A 19,339-nucleotide genomic window follows, 5' to 3' on the forward strand; every position below is an offset into this window, starting at 1 on the left:
CTCTGTGGCTCCAATCCCGGGGCTGTGGACATGGGCAGAGTCTGTCTTTCTTCTTCTCACCCACTGGCCACCCGGTCACACCCTCAGCCTTTTCTCTTGGGTGTCCTTTGCCCTACTTCAGTTAGCGCCAGGGTAGGTCACAAGTACAGTGGTTCAGCTGACACCCATGGGAATGCGAGGCCAGGCCCCTCCAGGGACACCCCAAACTCAATGAATAATTCTCTGGGCTCTGGTCCACTTGTCTAGTATCGTGTACTAGACTACCCCAAACTTCATGGCAGAAACAATTACAAATAGCATCCCCTCAGGTTCTGTGGGCCAGGAATTTGACAGGATGCCAGGGGCATGGCTGGACTCTGGTGGAGGTAGGCAGCCTCCGAGATGCCTCCCAGTACTCACACCCTTGCATGTTAGTCTGCGCCCCCTCTGTATCAAGGTGGGTCTGTGTGGCAGTCCAATATGGCACATGTGATCATATGTCACTTTCGAGGTGAGGTTATAAAATATATTGAGGTTCCTGCGGATCTGTCTTTTGGATCGCTTGGGGGAAGCCAGCTGCCATGCTGTTAGGACACATATTCATGGAGAGGCCCATCTGGAGAGGAATGGAGGCCTCCCGCCAGCAGCCATGTGAGGGAGCTTTGAAGTGGCTCCTCTGGCCCCAGAGAAGTTCTAAGATGACTGCAGCCCTTGGCCGACAGCTAGACAGCAACTTCATGAGAGAGTGGGAGTCAGAACAACTCAGGTGTGCTTCTCTAGGACTCCTGGCTGTCAGAAACTGTCAGATGCTAACTGTTGTTTGAAGCTGTCACACTTCGGGATCATTTGTTATGCGGCATTAGGTAACTGATACACTGCTCCAGGATGTCTGTGTCCTTAGCTGAGAAGACTCACATGGCGGGGCGCTGGGATCCCCTGGAGGCTGCTTTACTTGGGGTGGGGAGATGGAGCCTTAGTGGGGATGGCCTGAAGGTTCTGTTGGCCTTGTCACCTGGAGGGCCGACATGTGGACTATCCATGTGGTGTGGCTTCTCACAGCATAGTAGCTGGGCCACTAGAAGGAGTGTCTGTAGAGTGGGCTTTCTGAGAGAATGTTTGGCCTTGTCCCCAAGTCGAGCAGGGTAATTTCTGCTGTATTCCGCTGTTACAGGTGAGTCACTAAGGCTAGTACAGATTCCAGAGGAAGGGATTTAACTGGTTCTCTTGATGGAGGAGTGATAAGGTCGCATTGCAAAAGAACAAGTGGGATGGTAGAAACAGCGGCCATCTTTGCAAAAGACAGTTGGAGCCCTGCGTCAGGGGGAGGAGCCAGTCCCTTGGTCCAGCCCTCAGGAAGGGAGGGATCGTGGCTTTTTACCAGCGACACATCTCCAGTCCTTCCTATCAAGTCCTGGGAGGACTTGATCAAGATAGGAAATGGCCCTTCCTATCAAGTCCTGGGAGTCATCCTCCGAACTTGGAAGGCAGGGTAGTGCATACCTTTTCTTCTCAGCTCTGGATTCTGGGGATCGTTTCCCTTTCAGGATAAACAGGGAAGGTCCCACACGTCACCTTCTCCTGCCAAGGCCTGCCACCCTTTCTCTACAAGCCGCAGTGCTAACCTTTTTCCCTCAGTTAGTCTTGTACCCCTCTACTAGCTAGGAATTAAGATTCCCTGCCTTTTCAGAGCAGGAAGTAATCCAACCAAGGTCACATAGCCGGAAGTGGTAAGCGGAGACTCAGCACCCTGACCGGTAAGTCCAGGCTCTAGGGCCCTGGGATTCCAGAAAGCCTACGGGGCATTGGAGCCTTTCCCCTAGTCTCCTCAGGACCCTGCTGAGGGCAAGGCCAGTGTGAGCAGTGTGAGGGGGAGGGGCTGGACTCTGCCTGAGGGTTTGGGCTAGTTGTCAGGTGTGCTGCTGGGTGAACGGGCAGGAGAAACAAGAAAAGGAAAATCCATTTTTACTTTCTTTTCAGGCCTGTCCCCAGTCAGCAAATTTTTCAGCATCCAGAGGGTGACCTCCAGAGTACCAGACCTGGGCTCACTGCCCCTCTGCATTTGCTTGATGGAAACCCCTTCTCTGTCCCGGAGCCTCTGGTCGGAGACCCGTCTGAGCTCCTGGGACCGGAGGATGCTGGGTCTTGCGGCGATTTCTGGCCCCAGTGAACAGGTCTCTGGCCGGTGTCCAGCCTGACCTGCCCCTCCTCTCCCTTGTCCCCTACTTCCCAACACGCCACACCTCCAGATCCCAGGATGGGACATTTCCCAGCACCTACTGCCTGCCAGGCGCTGAGCTCATGTTAGGGACCCAGAAATAAGGCAGATATAGCCTCCGTTCCTGAGCCAGTTGCAGTCTAGTAGGAGGTGAAACGTGAGCTGTGAAGTGGTTGGTGTCAGGTCAAGGGCATGTCGAATAAGGGTTTATAAAGCTCCAGGTAAAACTATGATTATACAGAGATAGATTCAAGATCAGTAGTCATTTAGGGTGGGGGGGGGGGGGGGGGGACTGGGAAGAGGCAGGAGGTGGTGGCTCTTCTGTGGAGTGTTTTGAGGATGAGGAATGGTCTGCGGTGGGGAAAATAGCCTAAATCTTGATAGGAGTGTGAGTCACATGAGAATATTTGCTTGTTACAGCTGAGGGGTTCACCTAAGATCTGTGAATTTCATCATATGTAGATCATACCTGTGATGGGCAGCATTCAAAATAGGCCCCGGGACCCCTGCCTCCCAGTGTGCACGCCCGAGGGCAAACCCCATTCCTTGGATGGCGTCAGGTTGGTCTCCGTGGCTCATAGAATATGGCAGAAAGGATGGTGAGTCCCTGCTGAGATTAGGCTACAGAAGACGCTGCTGTTCCATCTTAGTCTCTCTCTCTCCTCATATGGCTTGTTCTAGAAGAGGCCCTGTGCTGAGCATCCCTATGGAGAAGGGCGTGTAGCAGAGGAACCGAAGCCGCCTGCCAAGAGCCGTGTGAGCGAGCTTGCGGGAAGTGGGTCCTTCAGTCCCAGTCAAAGCCTTCAGGTGTCTGCAGCCTTGGCTTGCTGCTTGATCACAAACTCATGAGAGACCTTGATCCAGGGTCCCCCAGCTAAGCAGCCTTCCGATTCTGCCTCTCAGAAGTTGTGTGGGATGATAAATGCTTAGTGCTTTAAGCCATTACATTTCGGGAATTATTTGTTCGGGAGCTCTAAGTGATGAATATAATATTTCAGTAAACTGAACATGTGGGGAGAACAGCTTCTAAGTGTGCTTGGCCCAGCTGGCTTTCCAGAGGACCTCCAAGTGCTTTCTATGACTCAGACTTCTGGGCTCAGTGTCTGGAACAGGGAGATGAGCGGCCTGGAGCTCTGTCTAGACATCAGGAATGGGTGTCTCCAACATAGCCATGGCATCTACCCCCGGCCCCAGCTCCGAAACAGCTGCACACGGCACCCAGCCTGCAACTGCTGTGGGGAGAAGACTCCAGAAATGTTCCTCCATCCCTCGCCCGCACCCCCCGGCCTCATGCCCAGGTCTACCTGCAGGAATCCACACAGGCCTCAGAAGCGAATCACAGCTACTATTTTTGGAACACTTCTTATGTGACAGGTGATATGCAAAGCGCCTGGCATGCATCTTTTAATTTATTCTTCCCACCATATCAGATATTCCTGAATCTATTTTACAGTGGAGGAAACAGAGACCCTGAAGCCACCTGCCTTGGATCCTAGAGCTACTAGGGCGTGGCTGCTTTAGACTTCTATTTGGATTTGTCTAGTTCCCCCACTGAGAGGCCAGGAAGCAACCCTAGACCTGAAAATACTTTTCTTATCTGTTCTCTGGGAGAGAAATCCCCTGCGCATTCCTCCATCAGAGAAAAGGCCACAATATCAACCCAGATTCCCCAGACCGATGATATAAAGAGCTTGGGGTGGGGGATGGGAGGGGGGGTGGTGATGGTCATATTCCAGAGCCAGGAATCTCAGAGATCACGGGAATCACGGAGAGCAGGGGACTGAGATCCAGAAAGGGAAGCGACTCTTCCAAGGACTCCAGCAGCCCAGGGCTCTTTCTACTGTACTGCCCTGCCTCTGTCACACAGAGGGGAATTGTCACCTTGTGGGAGAAGCATAACAGGGTAATGGCTTTGGGGGAGGGGAATGAGAGAAAAAGGGAAGTCAAAGGTAACAATGGCAAAATTGAGATTTGCTAATTTTGTCTTGGGTCAAGTCTACAATGGCCAGGGGCTATGGAACCAGCATCACAGATGGTCCCACTGAGAGCCTCAGCAGCCCCAGTGGACATCACAGAACATCTCTGAGAACAGCGCCTGGCTTGTGGCAGGACCTGCTGAAAAGCACTGTTACTCATTTGCTGTGATGTTAGGTTGCCCTAGTCATTCATTCATTCATTCATTTGTTAATTCCCTAAGTATTTATTGACGGTCTGCTATCTGCTAAGTACTGTTTTAGGAGCATGGGTTATTTCAGTGAACACAAGATCCTTGTCCTTATAAAGTTTACAATACATAGACAATATATAAATTCCAACTAACCTAGAAAGTGAAAGGTGTAAAAGAAGAAAAATTAAAGAGGGGCTAAGACCTGAGAATGAAAACTGCATATGGAGGGCGTGGGTTGATGTCTTTTCAAGGTGGATTGGGTTAGCCTCCTTGAGGAGTGTAGTGAGTACGAACCTTTAATAAATAAAGTGTAATAAATAAATGAATGAATAAATAAATAATATTTAGTAAGTGCAAACCCCTATTAAATGAAAAACAGGAACAAATTGCAAACTAACCACATAACAAGTAAGCCTGGACCATATGCGTGTAGTGATAACAAACTAACCTCATAGCAAATACCACATAGCAAGTAAGCCTAGACCATATGCGTGTAGTGATAAGATTAGCGCGGAGTAACAAGTTGTAAATATTTTAACTTGTGCGAAATATCGTAGACCAAAACATGTTTACGACGTGTGTATGTTTTTGGTGTGTAAGCATAAGGAAAACAAGTGATGTAATATGTTTATGAAGGAGACTTAGCACAGTATATAAAGAGGCATCGGGTTGGACTGAGGTGAAGCGAGTTCCCTGTCGGGAGGACATCATCGCCGGTGCTACCGACGCCCCGACAGTTTCGTTGCCAACCACTTGCTGGTTCTCAGTCTCAACTTCTGCGGTGACCTCTCTGTCTAGATTGTGAGGCGACGTCTCCTTCTCCGTGACAACGTCAGCGGACCATGACCGGGCCACGATAGTGGTGTGGACCTCGTCCCAATAAAGATCAAGTGAGTTACATCATATCCATCTCTCTATCTCCTCTTTACACGTTGCGACCTCCTGGCGGGATGCAGGGGTTTTGCTCGCGACAAGGAGGTTTCTTTGGATCAAAGACTTGAAGAAGGTGAGGTGTGCCACATCCAAGTGAGTTATATGGACATCCGGACAAAGCACATTCCTGGCAAAACACACACTGATGTATTATGGGTAAAGGGAAATTATGTCTACAATTTACTCTCACACAGTTCAGAAAATTAAATTACAGGGACACATAGATATAGATACACAATATGCATGTATATTCACACTTGTATAAATATACATGTACACATAGAAAAAGAAAGATACAAATAATGTCAAAATGTTAATATTTGGGGAATCTGGGTGAAGGGTATATATTATTTTTAGAAATTTTCTGTATGAATTTTCAAAATAAAATACTGTTTTGAAAAATTTCTATTCTTTTTTTTTCTTTTAAAGATTTCATTTTATTTATTTGCCTGAGAGAGAGAAAGAGAGAAAGCAGCAGAGGGAGAGAGAAGCAGGATCCTCGCTGAGCAGGGAGCCTGGTGGGGACTCCATCCCAGGACCTTGGGATCATAACCTGAGGCAAAGGCAGATGCTGAACTGACTGAGGCACCCAGGAGCCTTAAAGGATTTATATTCCTAAAAAAAGAAGAAGAAAAGCATCTTAGGAAGAGGGAGCAGCCTGTGGGAGGATCCTAAGGCAAGACTGCCCGAAGGGCACCCCACTGGTTTTGTCAGTGGAGCGCCTGACTCTTGCTCTCCGGGTTGTGAGTTCAAGCATCATGCTGGGTGTAGAGATTACTTAAAAATAACTTAATTACTTAAAAAAGAGAGAAAGAGAGAGAGAGAAAGTGCCCGAATGTATGAAGTGAACAGAGTACCCACAAAGGGAGAAAGGGAGTGCATTGGTGGTTTTTACTGGCCTAGGATGCATCCCTCTTCTTCTTTTTTTTTTTTTTTTTAAAGATTTTATTTATTCATTTGACAGAGATCACAAGTAGGCAGAGAGGCAGGCAGAGAGAGAGAGAGAGAGGAAGGGAAGCAGGCTCCCTGCTGAGCAGAGAGCCCCGATGCGGGGCTCGATCCCAGGACCTTGAGACCATAACCTGAGCCCAAGGCAGAGGCTTAACTCACTGAGCCACCCAGGCACCCCTGCATCCCTCTTCTTTAGGTAACAACACCCTATTTTTCCTTTGGGGAAGTACCCTCTCCCCAGTCTCCTTCCATATTGATTCCATCTCCTATCTGGGGGAGAGGAGTAGCTCTAGACCCAGGCCCGGCCAATCAAAGACAGGGCTGAGGAGACAATTCTGGGGTCCAGGGCCGGTGGTGGGGTAAGAGCCCACCTGGGGAGGAAACCAATCCTGAAGAAGGCAGAGCTGAGACCCAAAGTAAAGTCTGCACCTGAACGTTTTGCCCTCCAGTGGCTTCGGTGCATGAGGCAAAAAGAAATTTACTTTTTGCTTGAGCCGGTGTGAGTGGGATTTTTTCTTACTCTCAAAAACAAAAAAATGTGTTGACTGCTTCCAGGTGTCGGGCACAGCCTCTCTGAGGAAAGGACATTTATGCAGAAACCCAGAGGATGAGTAGCAATGGGGCAGGTGAAGAGGTGGGAAAGTGTTCCAGGCAGAGGGGCCAGCAAACACGAAGGCCCCAGGAAAGGAATGGGCGAAGCGGTTTGGAGGAGCTATGGGACAGTGGCCATGGTGGTGGCAGGGAGAGTGAGGAGCTGGGCAGAGAGGAGGCTGGAGCTGGGTCCCTCACGGAGGTCCTCTCAGGTGTTGTCAAGGATAGGGGACTTGATCCCACTAGCAACAGAGAAATCTGACCCTGACTTAATTTGCATTTTGACATTATTTGCATTTTAATAACATGCTGGGGGCTGTGTGGGGACTAGATTGACAGGAGGGAAGAGTAGTACAGGGGGATTACTTGGAAAATAATTGCAGACCTCCAGGCTAGAGATGACAAGCACGACTCAGAGTCAGGGCAGTGGGCAGTACAGAGACTGGATGGCTTTTGGGGCAGCTAGGCTCCCAAGACAGCCCCGAGGAACCAGCCTCATCCCACGCTGAATCTGGGACAGCTCCATGACCCACTTTAGCCAACAGAATGCAGAGGAAGTGACACTGTGCCTTTCAAGGGCAAGAAGCCTGGTGTCCATGTCATCAAGGACTGCTATGTGACCTCTGTGAAGGAGCCTACCCAAAGGACCCAGAGTATCTCCCAGACTCGAGGTGTGAGTAGAAGCCTTTGGCTCCCTCTAGAGTAGATTCCATTGACCCTGACTCTGACCTATCACCTGAGCACAGTCTCCATGTCTCTGATTGGTGCGTTCACTGGAGGCCTAAGGATGTGGGGATGTTTAGTCAGCAGTCGGGGAGGGGAACAGAGCGCCCTGAAGTATGACATGGCCGCCTGGTTCCACTCTGCCTGGGGGTGAGTGAGCAGTTTTCCAGAGGAGAACATGACTACTACGGTAATTTAGAAAGAGGCCCAGCTTGCGTCAGGCTGGCATGATGGGCCTCGGTTCCAATTTCTTGGGCTGACTCACACTGGGCTGACTCTCCCTGAGCCTCTGACCCCTGGTAGGTGTCCCTTAGCCCATGTCCCCAGACAAAGCTCCCTGTGGAGCTGCTTCTCCCACGCTGCCCCAGCAGGGTCCTTCTGATACATTTCCAGATTTTCTCTTCTGACCTCCTGTACCCCTGGCTCGGGGTAATAATATTAATTGCTACCATTTAGAATGCATTTGTGAATGTATGTGCCAGGCACTAGGCAAAAGCTTTTACATCCTCGTGAATTCCTTACACCTGTTCTAGGAGGTAGGCATGCTTGTGCCCAGGTCACAGATGAATAAAGGGAGGGTTCACGCAGGATAAGTAAGTTTGCCAAGGTCATACAGCCAGGAAGTGGACCTAAGCTTATCCACCCCTGAAATGTGTTCTCTTGTTGTTTAGAGATGGTACAACCGTTCAGCCCAGGATGGTTTTTGCCCCATTCTACAGCTGGGGATGAGAACCTGATGCCCTTCTTTTAAGAGTACTCAGCCTTGGGTGCCTGGGTGACTCAGTGGGTTAAGCTGCTGCCTTCGGCTCAGGTCATGATCTCAGGGTCCTGGGATCGAGCCCCTCATCAGACTCTCTGCTCATCAGTGAGCCTGCTTCCCTTCCTCTCTCTCTGCCTGCTTCTCTGTCTACTTGTGATCTCTCTCTGTCAAATAAATAAATAAAATCTTAAAAAAGAAAAAAAAAGAAAAAAAGAAGAGTACTCAGCTTTGACCTCTTTGCAGGCTGTGCCTCAAGTTCACTGAAGCAGGTGTTCTCAAAGTGTGGTCCCTGGGCCAGCAGCCTCAGTATGCCCTGGGAACTTGTCAGGAATACATATTGTCAAGCCTTCTCCTGACTTTCCGAAACTGAAACTCTGGGGTGAAGCTGAGGCATCTGCTCCTATCTGAGAGCTGCTGGAGAAGGTGGGAGAGGCCACAGCATTTTCCATCCCCTCCCAGTGGCTCCAGGGATGGCAGCTGGAGAAAGAATTTTCCCCTGAGTAGTTTTATTTGGTTATTGTTGTTTTCCTATCACATTTGTCAGAAATGACTCAGGTCCGGCTTGAGAGAGGGTGTGTGAATTCCTTAATTGTCACACACTATTACTATTTTTTCACATTTCTGTTCAGCCTGAAAGAGAGTGAAAATAAACATAAAGAGATCCAAACTACCAAATTCAGCATCTCAGCACCTCATTCGTCTAGGGAAGGGGTGTGACGATAATCCCACAGGCAGTCACCACACTCGAACCTCGCCTCCGCAGTGCCTCGCCCTGGGCCTCTGTCCCACTTGCCTCTGTGTCAGGGGATACGGACACCTCACTCATAACTAGAATTCTGGGTTCCCACGGATGGGGGCCAACGTCTGCTCCCACATGACCCTGGGCTCCATGGTTCTAATTTCCTCACTGTAGAGCCTTGAGGTGGAGTCCAGACTCTGCCGTCTGCCTGCTGTGTGGTCTTGGGAAAATCACTTGGCCTCTCTGGGTTTCAAATTCCTCCACTGTGAAATGAGGGTAGTAATTCTCACTTTGCAGGCCTTGTTGTGAGGATGGAGGAAATGTATGTAGCCTGGTGGTGCCTCATGCTTGTTTTGGGTCCTTGAGATTAGCCTCTCCTTCGTGTTGCCTCCCCTCTAATACCCACGGCACACACTGCATCAGGCGGCTGTGAGGTTAGGGGTTATATCCATCTTACAACAAGGCCACGTGATGGCAAGTACTCTGGCCATGTTATCATTAATGCATACTACCATGCCTGGGGCCTGTAGTACGCTCAATCCATGGTGGCTACTGGTATTACTGGTTTCCATCCCGAACTTGAAGACAGTTCTGCTCTTGCGATGCCGAAGGCTGCTTCCAGCTTCTGGTTGCTTCAAAGTCTCCATCTCACTGATGCCTCCTGGGAATTTGCCATTCGTGCCCTTTCTGCCAGGTCAGCTTGCATCTGACTCTCAGTTCCAGATTTTCTTGGGTCTCCTGTCGTTTGCTCTTGACCTGGTCTTCATCTTCTTTGTTCTGGCTTCCTGCCCCATTCCCAGGGCCTGTCTTATAGGCATCAAGTTTGCCAGACCAGAGTTAAGTCCCAGCTCTATTACTCACTAGCTGTGTGACCTTAGACAAAGGATTTAACCCCAATTTTCTCATTTGTAAAATGGGACTAATAGGGACCCCTGTGCGGTCCAGTCAGTTAAGTATCTGCCTTCGGCTTAGGTCATGATCCCAGGGTCCTGGGATCCAGTCCATCAGGCTCCCTGCTCAGCCGGGGGGAGCCTGTGTCTCCCTCTTCCTCTGCCTCTCCCCTGGCCCTTCCTCCCTGCCGGTATTCTACCTCTTGCTCTGTTTCTCTTAAATAAATAAAATATTTTTAATAAAAAATAAAAAAATAATAATAAATAATTATAAAATAATTTTTAATAAAAAATATTTATTTATTTATTCATTTATTTTGGGGGGAGAAAAAAAGAGTTAGAGAGTGAGCATGGGGGGGACGGGCAGAGAGAGAAGCAGATGCCCAGCTGGGCAGGGAGCCCAATGTGGGACTCCTTCCTAGGACTCTGGGATCACGACCTGAGTCAAAGGCAGACACTTAATCTATTGAGCCACCCAGGTGCCCCAAATAAATAAAATCTTATTATTATTTTTTAAATGAAATCTTAAAAAAAAAAAGAAAGAAAATAAGGTCTTTACATAAGTAAATCAAGTTAAAATGAGGTCATTTGGGTGGGTCCTTACCCAATATGACTGGAGTCCTTATTAAAACGGGAAATTTGGACACAGAATCAGATACAGACACAGGAAGATGGTGTGAAGAAGCACAGTGAGAAGACAGTTGTGCGAGCAGGGGAAGAGTCTCCCCTAGGACCATCAGAGAGAGAGCAGGGCACGGCCCATTTGGCACACCTTGATTTGGGACTTCCGGCCTCCAGAACTGTGACAACAAATGTTGGTTGTCTTAAGCCACCCAGTCTTTGGTACTTTGGTACAGCAGCCCTAGGAAGTTAATAAATGTGCGATTTGGTGATGGCAACCGGAGCTAGCTTTCCTGGTGACCGCACCATCCAGCGCTTGTCCTTAACGTTGGGAACAATCACAGGGAGATGGGCACCGATCAGTTGGTCTTACTGGTTAAATGTTAGCTCTGGCAATGCTCCTGCAGCCATTTTGGGCGATGAAGCCAGAAGCCAGGAGATGAGGATGGCAGAGTTAGAAGAGGGGAGGAGCCTTGGTTCCTGATGACCTTGTGGAGCTGCCACACCAGACTTGACTGCCCACCTCCAACGTTGTATAGCAGAACAGACCTGTGTTTGTTCATGGTCTCGAGAAATTTTTTTTAAAGATTTTATTTATTTCTTTGTCAGGAAGAGAGAGAGAGTGAGCACAAGCAGGGGGAGCAGCAGGCAGAGGGAGAAGCAGGCTCCTTGCTGAGCAGGGACGCCCCCCACCCCATGCTGAACTTGATCCCAGGACTCTGGGATCATGTCCTGAGCTGAAGGCAGATGCTTAACCAACTAAGCCACCCAGACATCCTGCTTTGGGAGTTTTGTCCTCTTATTTTCCTCAGCCAAGCCTAAATTGAACTAAGGTCCAATCCCATGAAGCATTGGGAACCCTGCATAAAATGATGAACCAGAAAGTATTTTGTAAACTCTCCAGTTCTCAACACATGTAAGGCATTTTTATTTCTGCTGTGGTTGTGACTATAATTATGATTGGTTTAGGAGGAATGGGTTGAAATTGACTGACATGATCCTGGCCAGAGAAGAGAGGCTCTTTGTCCTGCTTCAGCAACATGTTTCTGAGGGCTGTGCAGGGATAATAGTGGTACAGGAGCCTGGCAGAAGAGGAGCAACCAGCCTCTCATCTGGATGCCAGCAGGATGACTGGGTGATGTTTGGTGACCTGGGGCCCAAATGCTCAGGCACTGGTTGGCAGGAAAGCATAAAGGCTGAATTGGGATGGATGGGTTTAAATCCGGGCTCCCCCTTTACTCGTGATGTAACCCTGGGCAGGTTACCGAACCTCTCTGAGTTTTCAGATTCGTCATCTATAAAATGCGAACAATTATAGCCCCTATGACATAGGGTTGTCATGGAGATTCAGTGACATCACATACCCAGGAGGGAAAAAGATAAATCTACAGCTTATCTGTATCCAGCCCAGGGATACAGATTTTTCTGCTCTGACTACTAACCCGTGACAAATTACAAATGGATAGGGTGGATTCGGGCTTGTTCCTTCTTACCTTTTTTGATTCATTCAGTAAGAAGACTGAATGGGCCCACTGTGCACTTAACCATGTACCAGGTGATGACAAGAGCTATGAGGCAGACTTAGACCATGGCATCCAAATACAGCCAGCTCAATGAATAATTAAAACAAAATAGAGCCAGTTTGTTGGAGTGTCCATACCCTTCTCTTGCTGTCACCTTTTCTTGAGGGCTCCTTTTGAGGTTTCTGCCATAGCTAAGTTGGATGCTTAGTCTCAGGAAGACCTCAGTCACTAATTCATCTTACGGTGCAAATGACTACAAATCTCTCAGAGCACAGACCTGCAAGGACCTGCCGATGACCCATCCTGTCAAGAGGAGTGCCCCTGAAAGGCTGCTGCAATGCATAGAGAGCAAGACGGTTCCAGGCAGAAGGGCCTAGAGTACTCACTCAGTTTGAACCCTCTCAGTTCACAGTGGGGAAACCAAGCTAGGCAAAGGGAACCTTGGTCGAAGCAGAATGACCCAACCAAGGATACTCAGCAGTCATGTGGTCAGGCTGGGTAGGGAGCAGAAAATGGCTCCTCCATACTCCCACGGTCTACACCATATGTATGCCTTCCAATTAGGTTGTGCATGATGCCCTAGGGAGGTACTGAAGCAGGACAGGAAGTGCCTCTGGCTTTCAAGAAGCCTACAGTCCGACAGAGAACATAAACACACGTATGTTAGACCAAAGAGCCCTTTGGCCCCACGGATTGGAAATGCTGCCATTACCTATCAGATTCTACAATCTGCATGAGACTGTTCTAGACTCCGTTCTGTTCTGCTGTCTCTTCCTGCTCAGCAACATGTTTTAAAGACTATAGCTTATAAAATATTTTGATATCTGGTCTAAGAAGTCCTCTCTTTTTTTCTTTTCTTTTCCTTTTTTTCCTTACCTTTCCTTTTCTTTCCCTTCCTTCCTTCCTTCCTTTTTTTTTTTTTTTAAAGATTTTATTTATTTATTTGACAGACAGAGATCATATGTAGGCAGAGAGGCAGGCAGAAAGAGGAAGGGAAGCAGGCTCCCTGCTGAGCAGAGGGCCTGATGCAGGGCTCGATGCAGGGCTTGATCTCAGGACCCTTGGAACATGACCGGAGCTGAAGGCAGACGCTTTAAACCACTGAGCCACCCAGGTGCCCCCTTCTTTCCTTCATAAGAATGTCCTGGCTAGGGACGCCTGGGTGGCTCAGTTGGTTAAGCAGCTGCCTTCGGCTCAGGTCATGATCCCAGCGTCCTGGGTTCGAGTCCCACATCAGGCTCCTTGCTCGGCGGGGAGCCTGCTTCTCCCTCTGCCTCTGCCTGCCATTCTGTCTGCCTGTGCTCGCTCGCTCTCCCTCTCTCTCTCTCTGACAAATAAATAAAAAAAAATCTTAAAAAAAAAAAAAAAGAATGTCCTGGCTATACTTGTACAATCACTGTTTCAGATGGACTTTGGAAGCAGTTTTTGAATAACACAGATACTGAATCGTCTTTGGCACGCTTGTTTACAGCAGGCACTGGATACTTTTTGAGGAGTCAGGCCCTCATTTCCTGCCCTTGGGAGATCACACAATAGCTGGGAAGTGTAACCAAGCAAGAAGTGTAAAACAACAATAGGATTCTCATGCTCTAGGTAACAAGAGCCAGATGAGTGAGGAGTGTACACAGATATAACCGCTGTGAGTTCCATTGTCCCTCCAGCCAAGGAAAGTCATAGACGCTCAACAGGGAAGGTCACATTATACTGTATTTTGATAGGTGAGCAGGAGTTTGCCAGGTGTAGAAGAGGGAAAAAAAAATGCATTGAGTTGAGAGGAAGTCAGAGAATGCATCTTGGAGGAGACATTTTATTTGAAAGTGAGTAGGAGTTTGCCAGATTCAGAAGGTGGGATGAAGGCAGCGATTGCCCTGAGCTGGGAAAGTCACGTTTTTGAAGCTGGGTTTTGAGTTGGAGGAATCAGAGAAGATGCTGGGAGAGGTAATTAAGAAGGATTTTATTAGAAAAGTAACACAAGGAGATGACATTTGACCTAGGCTTTGAGGGATAAAATGAGGAGATCACCAAGAGGAGAGGAGAGAGGCACCCGCAAGAGGAGGTAGTCAGAGAAGATTTCCCAGAGCAAATAGATAACCTCCTGGCTTCCTGCCCGCTCGCTAAGATCCATGATCCAGGACCTAAGCTTCCCAGCGTGTAGGCGCTCCGGATTCTGAGGTGGCGGCTCTGCAGTTCCCACTTCCCAGTGTGGGGTAGCTGTGCAGCCCGGCTGGGAGGATTGACGCTTACTCAGGTTTGCGGAGCAGGGTAGCAGAGCTGAATGCTTTATGTCGGAATCGACCAATGGGATGGCGGCACCCGGTTGCCCGGGCTACGGAGGGGGCCGAGAGGGGCGGGGCCTGGGCGTCAGGGGCGGGGATTGGGCGGGGCTTATATAAGCAGGCGGCAGGGGCAGGCGGGGTGTGGGGTCGGTGGCTGCTGGGCGGGCGGGGCGCAGGCCGCGGGGCCCGAGCCGGGGGGAGCGGGCGAGCGGAGGCGCCGAGGATCCGATTCACTCGCTGGGGAGACCTATGGGCCGAAGCCGTGTAAATGCGTTTTAAGGCGAGTGCGGGGAGTGGCTCGGGGAGCCTCCGGGGGCGGACGCCCTCGGCTCCAGTGCTGACCTGCCCCCGGCCCCCTTGCCTCCTCTCAGCAGGGGCCTCGGCTCCGCAACTGCCACTCCTCCTTGGGGTGTTGCACAAGTTTCGAGGTCACCGGCGACCCCCCCTAGCAGCGCGCCTGGCTCTGGCCCCCGCGAAGGAGGACGGGGCTTGGTAAGGTGATGTGGGGGGCGGGTCCTTGGCCGTGCACTCGGGAGGGCTCTCCCGGGCAGAACCTCAGGTTTCGGTTCCCGCCCAGGAGCCCGCGACCTCTACCCACCATGTGGCCCCATGCACGCTTAGAATCCTGGCACGTCAGGACCTGCCCGCCAGCCCCCCCACCCCCCCATTTACAAACGGTGAAACTGAGGCTCGGAGAGGTGACAGGGCATAGCCAAGGTCACGGAGCTGAGGGGGGACTCGAACCTAAGCTCCTGTTCTGGGGCTGAGACTCCTTAGTGGGGCCACTCCTTAGTGGGGCCACCCCCAGTCTCTTTAGTTGGGGTGGTCAAAACTGGGGGGGTCCCTTGAAAACTTCCCCACCTGAGCTTCTTGGCTTTCCTGCTCCCTCTCCTTTCCCTTTTTGCTAAAACCCGAATTTCATAACTAGAAAGGATCTCTAAAATGATCCATCCGTTTTACAGATGGGAAAACTGAGGGTCAGAGAGGCAGTGACATCTAGGCATGTTATGCCTTGTCCCAGTCCGGGATTCCTGGTCGTCCCCACCCTTCCCAGGAGGCCTAAGCTCTCCAGACTTGAGCTGGTGGTGGGTTGTGACAGGACTGGAGCCCCCGGCTTGGGGAGGTCAGAGGGACAGTGGAGGGCAGCCCTCCAGCGAGCCCACTCACTTTACTCCCTCTTCCCCTGCAGTGTGTTGCATACTTTCTAAGGCAGCGGGGCGGCGGGGCAGCGGCTCCATCCAGCCCGAAACGGCTCCTCCTCCTCGGCATGGCTGGCTACTTGAGCGAAACAGACTTTGTGATGGTGGAGGAGGGCTTCAGCACCCGAGACCTGTTGGAGGAGCTCACTCTGGGGGCCTCACAGGCCACCGCGGTGAGGGATGGGGAGTTGGGTTGGGTCTCTTATTCCCCATGCCGGCCTTTCTTGGAAGGACTCCTTGGGTCCTCATCTTCCTTCATATTTGGCATTCAGTCTTTGCTGTTGCCCGAGATGGGCTCATTTGACCCCCATTTCCTTGTTTTTGCCCCAAACTTTGTCCTTCCTGCCTGCCCTGCCCTGATGAACAGCACCACCACCATCTACCCCGCCCTCTAGGGCAGAAACGGGGGGGCCCGCCCCGCCCCCCCCCCCCCCCCCGCCCCAGGGCACCACCAAGCTCATTATACCACCAGCCTGCCCCCGGGGGTGCTCTGCTGGGCCCTGGCTTTGTAGTTCAGACCTCATCTCTCTAGGGGCCCACTAATCTCCCTGCCTCCTCTCACTAGCCACCCCCCAACCCCATCACAGCCATGCTCAAACTCAGAATTGTTGGGTGGTCCCCAACTGCTTGCAAGGTGAAGCCAGAGTTCTGCCTTTGGAGCCCCGCACCCGCCCGGCTTTGCCCAGAGCGGATCCTGCTTGATCCCAGCCGCACCACTGTTGCTTACTGATGCCGCTGTGTGCTGTTATCGCCCCTCGGCCCAGGCTGTTCTCTCTGCCTGGAATGCCTTTCTCCCAGGCTGTCTCACTCTTACCTGTTTCCGTCCTTCCTCATTACTCATCAGTGTCACTTTGTCCTAATCTCCCGGGCCGATTTTGTATTTCCTCTTCTCTGTGGCCTCCACCGCATTGTGGAGAAGCTCCGGGAGAACATTTATTGAACGGACCTGTCCTCGCTCAGAGGGTTGGTTGCCTTCAAGACCCAAGCGCCTTCAGGGCCAGAGCCCTGTCTGGTCACCTGTGTCCCTTAGCATCACGCCAGACACCAAGTGGGCTTCAGTAAAAAAGTGTAGCGTAAAAGGGAAACTGTTCCAGGGAGGGCTGAAGTAAATGCTTTCTCACCTGGAATCTCGTACAGGTTTTGCCCTCAACAAATCTGTGGTGACCCATTGCTCAGAGGCAGGGGTCGCAGTGGAGGTGGGACTCATGCAAGGCTTCAGTGGGCACCTACATGTGGAAAGCCATGGGCTGCAGGCTTTGGCTTTGGCCTGCAAAGAATCTATCTTTTTCTGGAGAAAACGAATGTATATACAGCTCTGATACTTTGAAAGCATGTGTTACATGCAGCGAGAGCCACTTTGGCGTTATTGTTTCGGGGGAGGTAGCCTGTGAGGGGAATCTTGAAGGTAGACTGGGAATTTGCCAGATCCAAGTGGGGGCAAGGGTATTCTGCGCCAAGGGCATGATGGGAACGAGAGCTCGGAAGGTGTGGAGCTGGGGCTGGAGCTGCAGTGAGGGGAAAAGGGGACTTGAGCCAGATCCCAGAACCCCCAGTGCAGTCGGCCTTCTCTGCAGAGACCGGAAGAGGTAGAGCCGGGCGGCTTGGTGGCCAGAGTGGGGCCTGGGTCAGGTTCCCCGGGAGGATGGCAGATGGCACGCACCAGGAGGGAGCTAAGCAGGGGGGTCTCACATTCACTCTTCTTGCACAGGGTGATGTTGCTGCCTTCTTCGTGGCCGACCTGGGTGCTGTGGTGAGGAAGCACTTCTGCTTCCTGAAGTGCCTGCCCCGAGTCCGGCCCTTTTACACGGTCAAGTGCAACAGCAGCCCAGGTGTGCTGAAGGTCCTGGCTGAGCTGGGGCTGGGCTTCAGCTGTGCCAACAAGGTGAGCCCCTATCCTCCCCCACCCCAACCCCACTGCTTACTGACCCTTGCTGCCGGGTCAGCACACAGGAGGCTGGAGTGCTGCCATTGGCCCCTACCCCCTGGGACAGGCCACCCACTTGGAAGAGGGCTTGAAGCATCCCTTCAACAGGGAGAAACAAGCATGGAAGTTCTCAATGGGAACCCGTGTGTGTGTGTGTGTGTGTGTGTGTAGGTGAGTCACCTTATTCATGGAGATTTTCAGGCTTCTTGGCTTAGAGCTCTGCATGGTATCCCTCTAATTAAAACAAGACAAAACAAAACAAAAATACCTTCTTATCATTTTTTTTTTCTTTTATAGTCTTAGTAATGTGTGGCAGTACCTTTTCTCAACTAGTCCTTTGAGAATTCTGTTGTGTTGCCAATTTTGCTGCCTTTCTAATGAGATGACTACTGTTGTCTGAATTCCCCGCCTGCTCTCTCTAGATTTACTCTGCTTACTTAGTGTCGTTCCCTGTCATCGGGCTGCAGTGTGCGGGTCAGTGTGTAACTAGGGCTGGCAATCCAGTGTTGAGTAAGACAGGCTCTGTCGTCTGGGGGTTGAACTCTTTGCTCATCTCTTTTCTCCCTGTCCTTAGCTGATGACAGCCTTCAAGCGTATAAAGTTTCTCAGAGTACCGCTCTGGACACATTTAGTCATTCAGCAAACCTTTTTTGAGCACCTACCAGAGGGCACATTTCAGGCGGGGATTTAGCAAGTGAACAAACCAAACCAAACAAAAACGGCCCTTTTTCATGGGACTTGCTTTCTAAAAAACAAACAAGTGAAACGATGAAAATCTATGTTGTTTTAGGTGGTCATTGCTAGCGAGAAAGTTAAAGTGGGGAAGGGAAGTAGGGAATGTTAGGAAGGAAGATTGTACTTTCATGGAGCTTGGCCAGAGAAGGCTTTGCTGAAATTTAAATACGGACCCAAAGGAAGCAAAGGATCCAGCCAGGTGGTTAACTAGGGGATGTGCTTCCAGGCAGAGGGAACAGCAAGTGTAAAGGCCCTGAGGTGAGAACAAACCTGGTGGGCGTTGCTTTGTGAGGTTGTCATTACTGTTGTTTTTTTAATGGTTAGTATTGATTGTTTTGAGGGGAACTCGTTTGAAATCCTGGCTGGCAGTGTGGTTGGGTGTTAGGAGGAGGAGGATTCTAGAAAGGGACCCTGGAGGAGAAAGGAGGAGAGCTAGCCTGGGCAGGGTGACAGGGGTGGAGGGATTCTGGGTGGGAAGGAGGTGGGCAGCATGGTGGGATGGTGAGTGAGAATAAGTCTTTTCTCAAAGACAATGTTAATGCTCTGAGTGATAGATGAGTCTCTCTCCCTATCGTCATCGCAAAACCTCTTGGCATTAGCTCTACCTCTTGGCATTAGCTCTTCCTTTGCACACCTAGCTTCATGCGTGTCTTGCGCCAAGCTTGTGAGGAGAGTAGGAGAGAGATCGCCATTCTACAGTGGAGGAGACTGGGGCCAACTGTGCGCAGCTTGCTGGTAGCAGAGCCCGGACGTCCCCCTGCAGGCCTGCCATGCCAGGGTTCAGCTCTGGGAGAAGAGGAAGGGGCTCCTTTCCAGGCTTCTTGGTCTAGGGGTGAAGAAAAGGAGCCAACCCCCCTGACAGGTCCTATGCATCTGGAAACCGAGAGATGGGACACTGTGCTTGACCGTCTGGCCTCAGAGCTGGCCTCCAAAGAGCAGAGTTAGAGGGGGTTAGGGCTTAGCCTTTGAAGTCCACAGGGACGTTAAAAGTGCGTTCTGTTGTTGAGGGCTTCTGTCCTGTCAGGCATTTTGCCAAGCGTTTTCTGTATGTTATCTCATTTTATTCTTGCAACAACCCTGTGAGGTAATTATTACTACCCTTATTCTGACAAT

General features: G+C 50.6%; 1 protein-coding gene and 1 long non-coding RNA gene across 13 annotated transcripts in view; both read left to right on the plus strand.

Moving 5' to 3' along the window:
- Window positions 1-1,405: 1,405 nt before the first annotated feature.
- Window positions 1,406-3,880, plus strand: LOC132001545 (uncharacterized). Its single transcript, XR_009399636.1, has 3 exons — window positions 1,406-1,733; window positions 1,957-2,150; window positions 2,876-3,880. It is a non-coding gene; the product is annotated as an uncharacterized LOC132001545 (long non-coding RNA).
- Window positions 3,881-3,942: 62 nt separating this feature from the next.
- AZIN2 (antizyme inhibitor 2) overlaps window positions 3,943-19,339 on the plus strand; it is a 47,316-nt gene continuing 31,919 nt past the window's right edge. For 7 of the 12 annotated variants that reach the window (XM_059377158.1, XM_059377160.1, XM_059377155.1 and 4 more), the window contains exons 1-3: window positions 14,543-14,648; window positions 15,558-15,740; window positions 17,276-17,449. In XM_059377158.1, the coding sequence (XP_059233141.1) occupies window positions 14,637-14,648; window positions 15,558-15,740; window positions 17,276-17,449 (369 nt within the window). In that variant the 5' untranslated portion in view covers window positions 14,543-14,636. Of the gene's footprint in view, window positions 5,252-14,509; window positions 14,866-15,557; window positions 15,741-17,275; window positions 17,450-19,339 lie in introns of those variants that run through there. The other 5 variants (XM_059377166.1, XM_059377157.1, XM_059377167.1 and 2 more) reach the window with 5 other exon arrangements.

This window comes from Mustela nigripes, chromosome 14 (genome assembly GCF_022355385.1).
Source record: "Mustela nigripes isolate SB6536 chromosome 14, MUSNIG.SB6536, whole genome shotgun sequence".
Classification (NCBI taxonomy): domain Eukaryota; kingdom Metazoa; phylum Chordata; class Mammalia; order Carnivora; family Mustelidae; genus Mustela; species Mustela nigripes.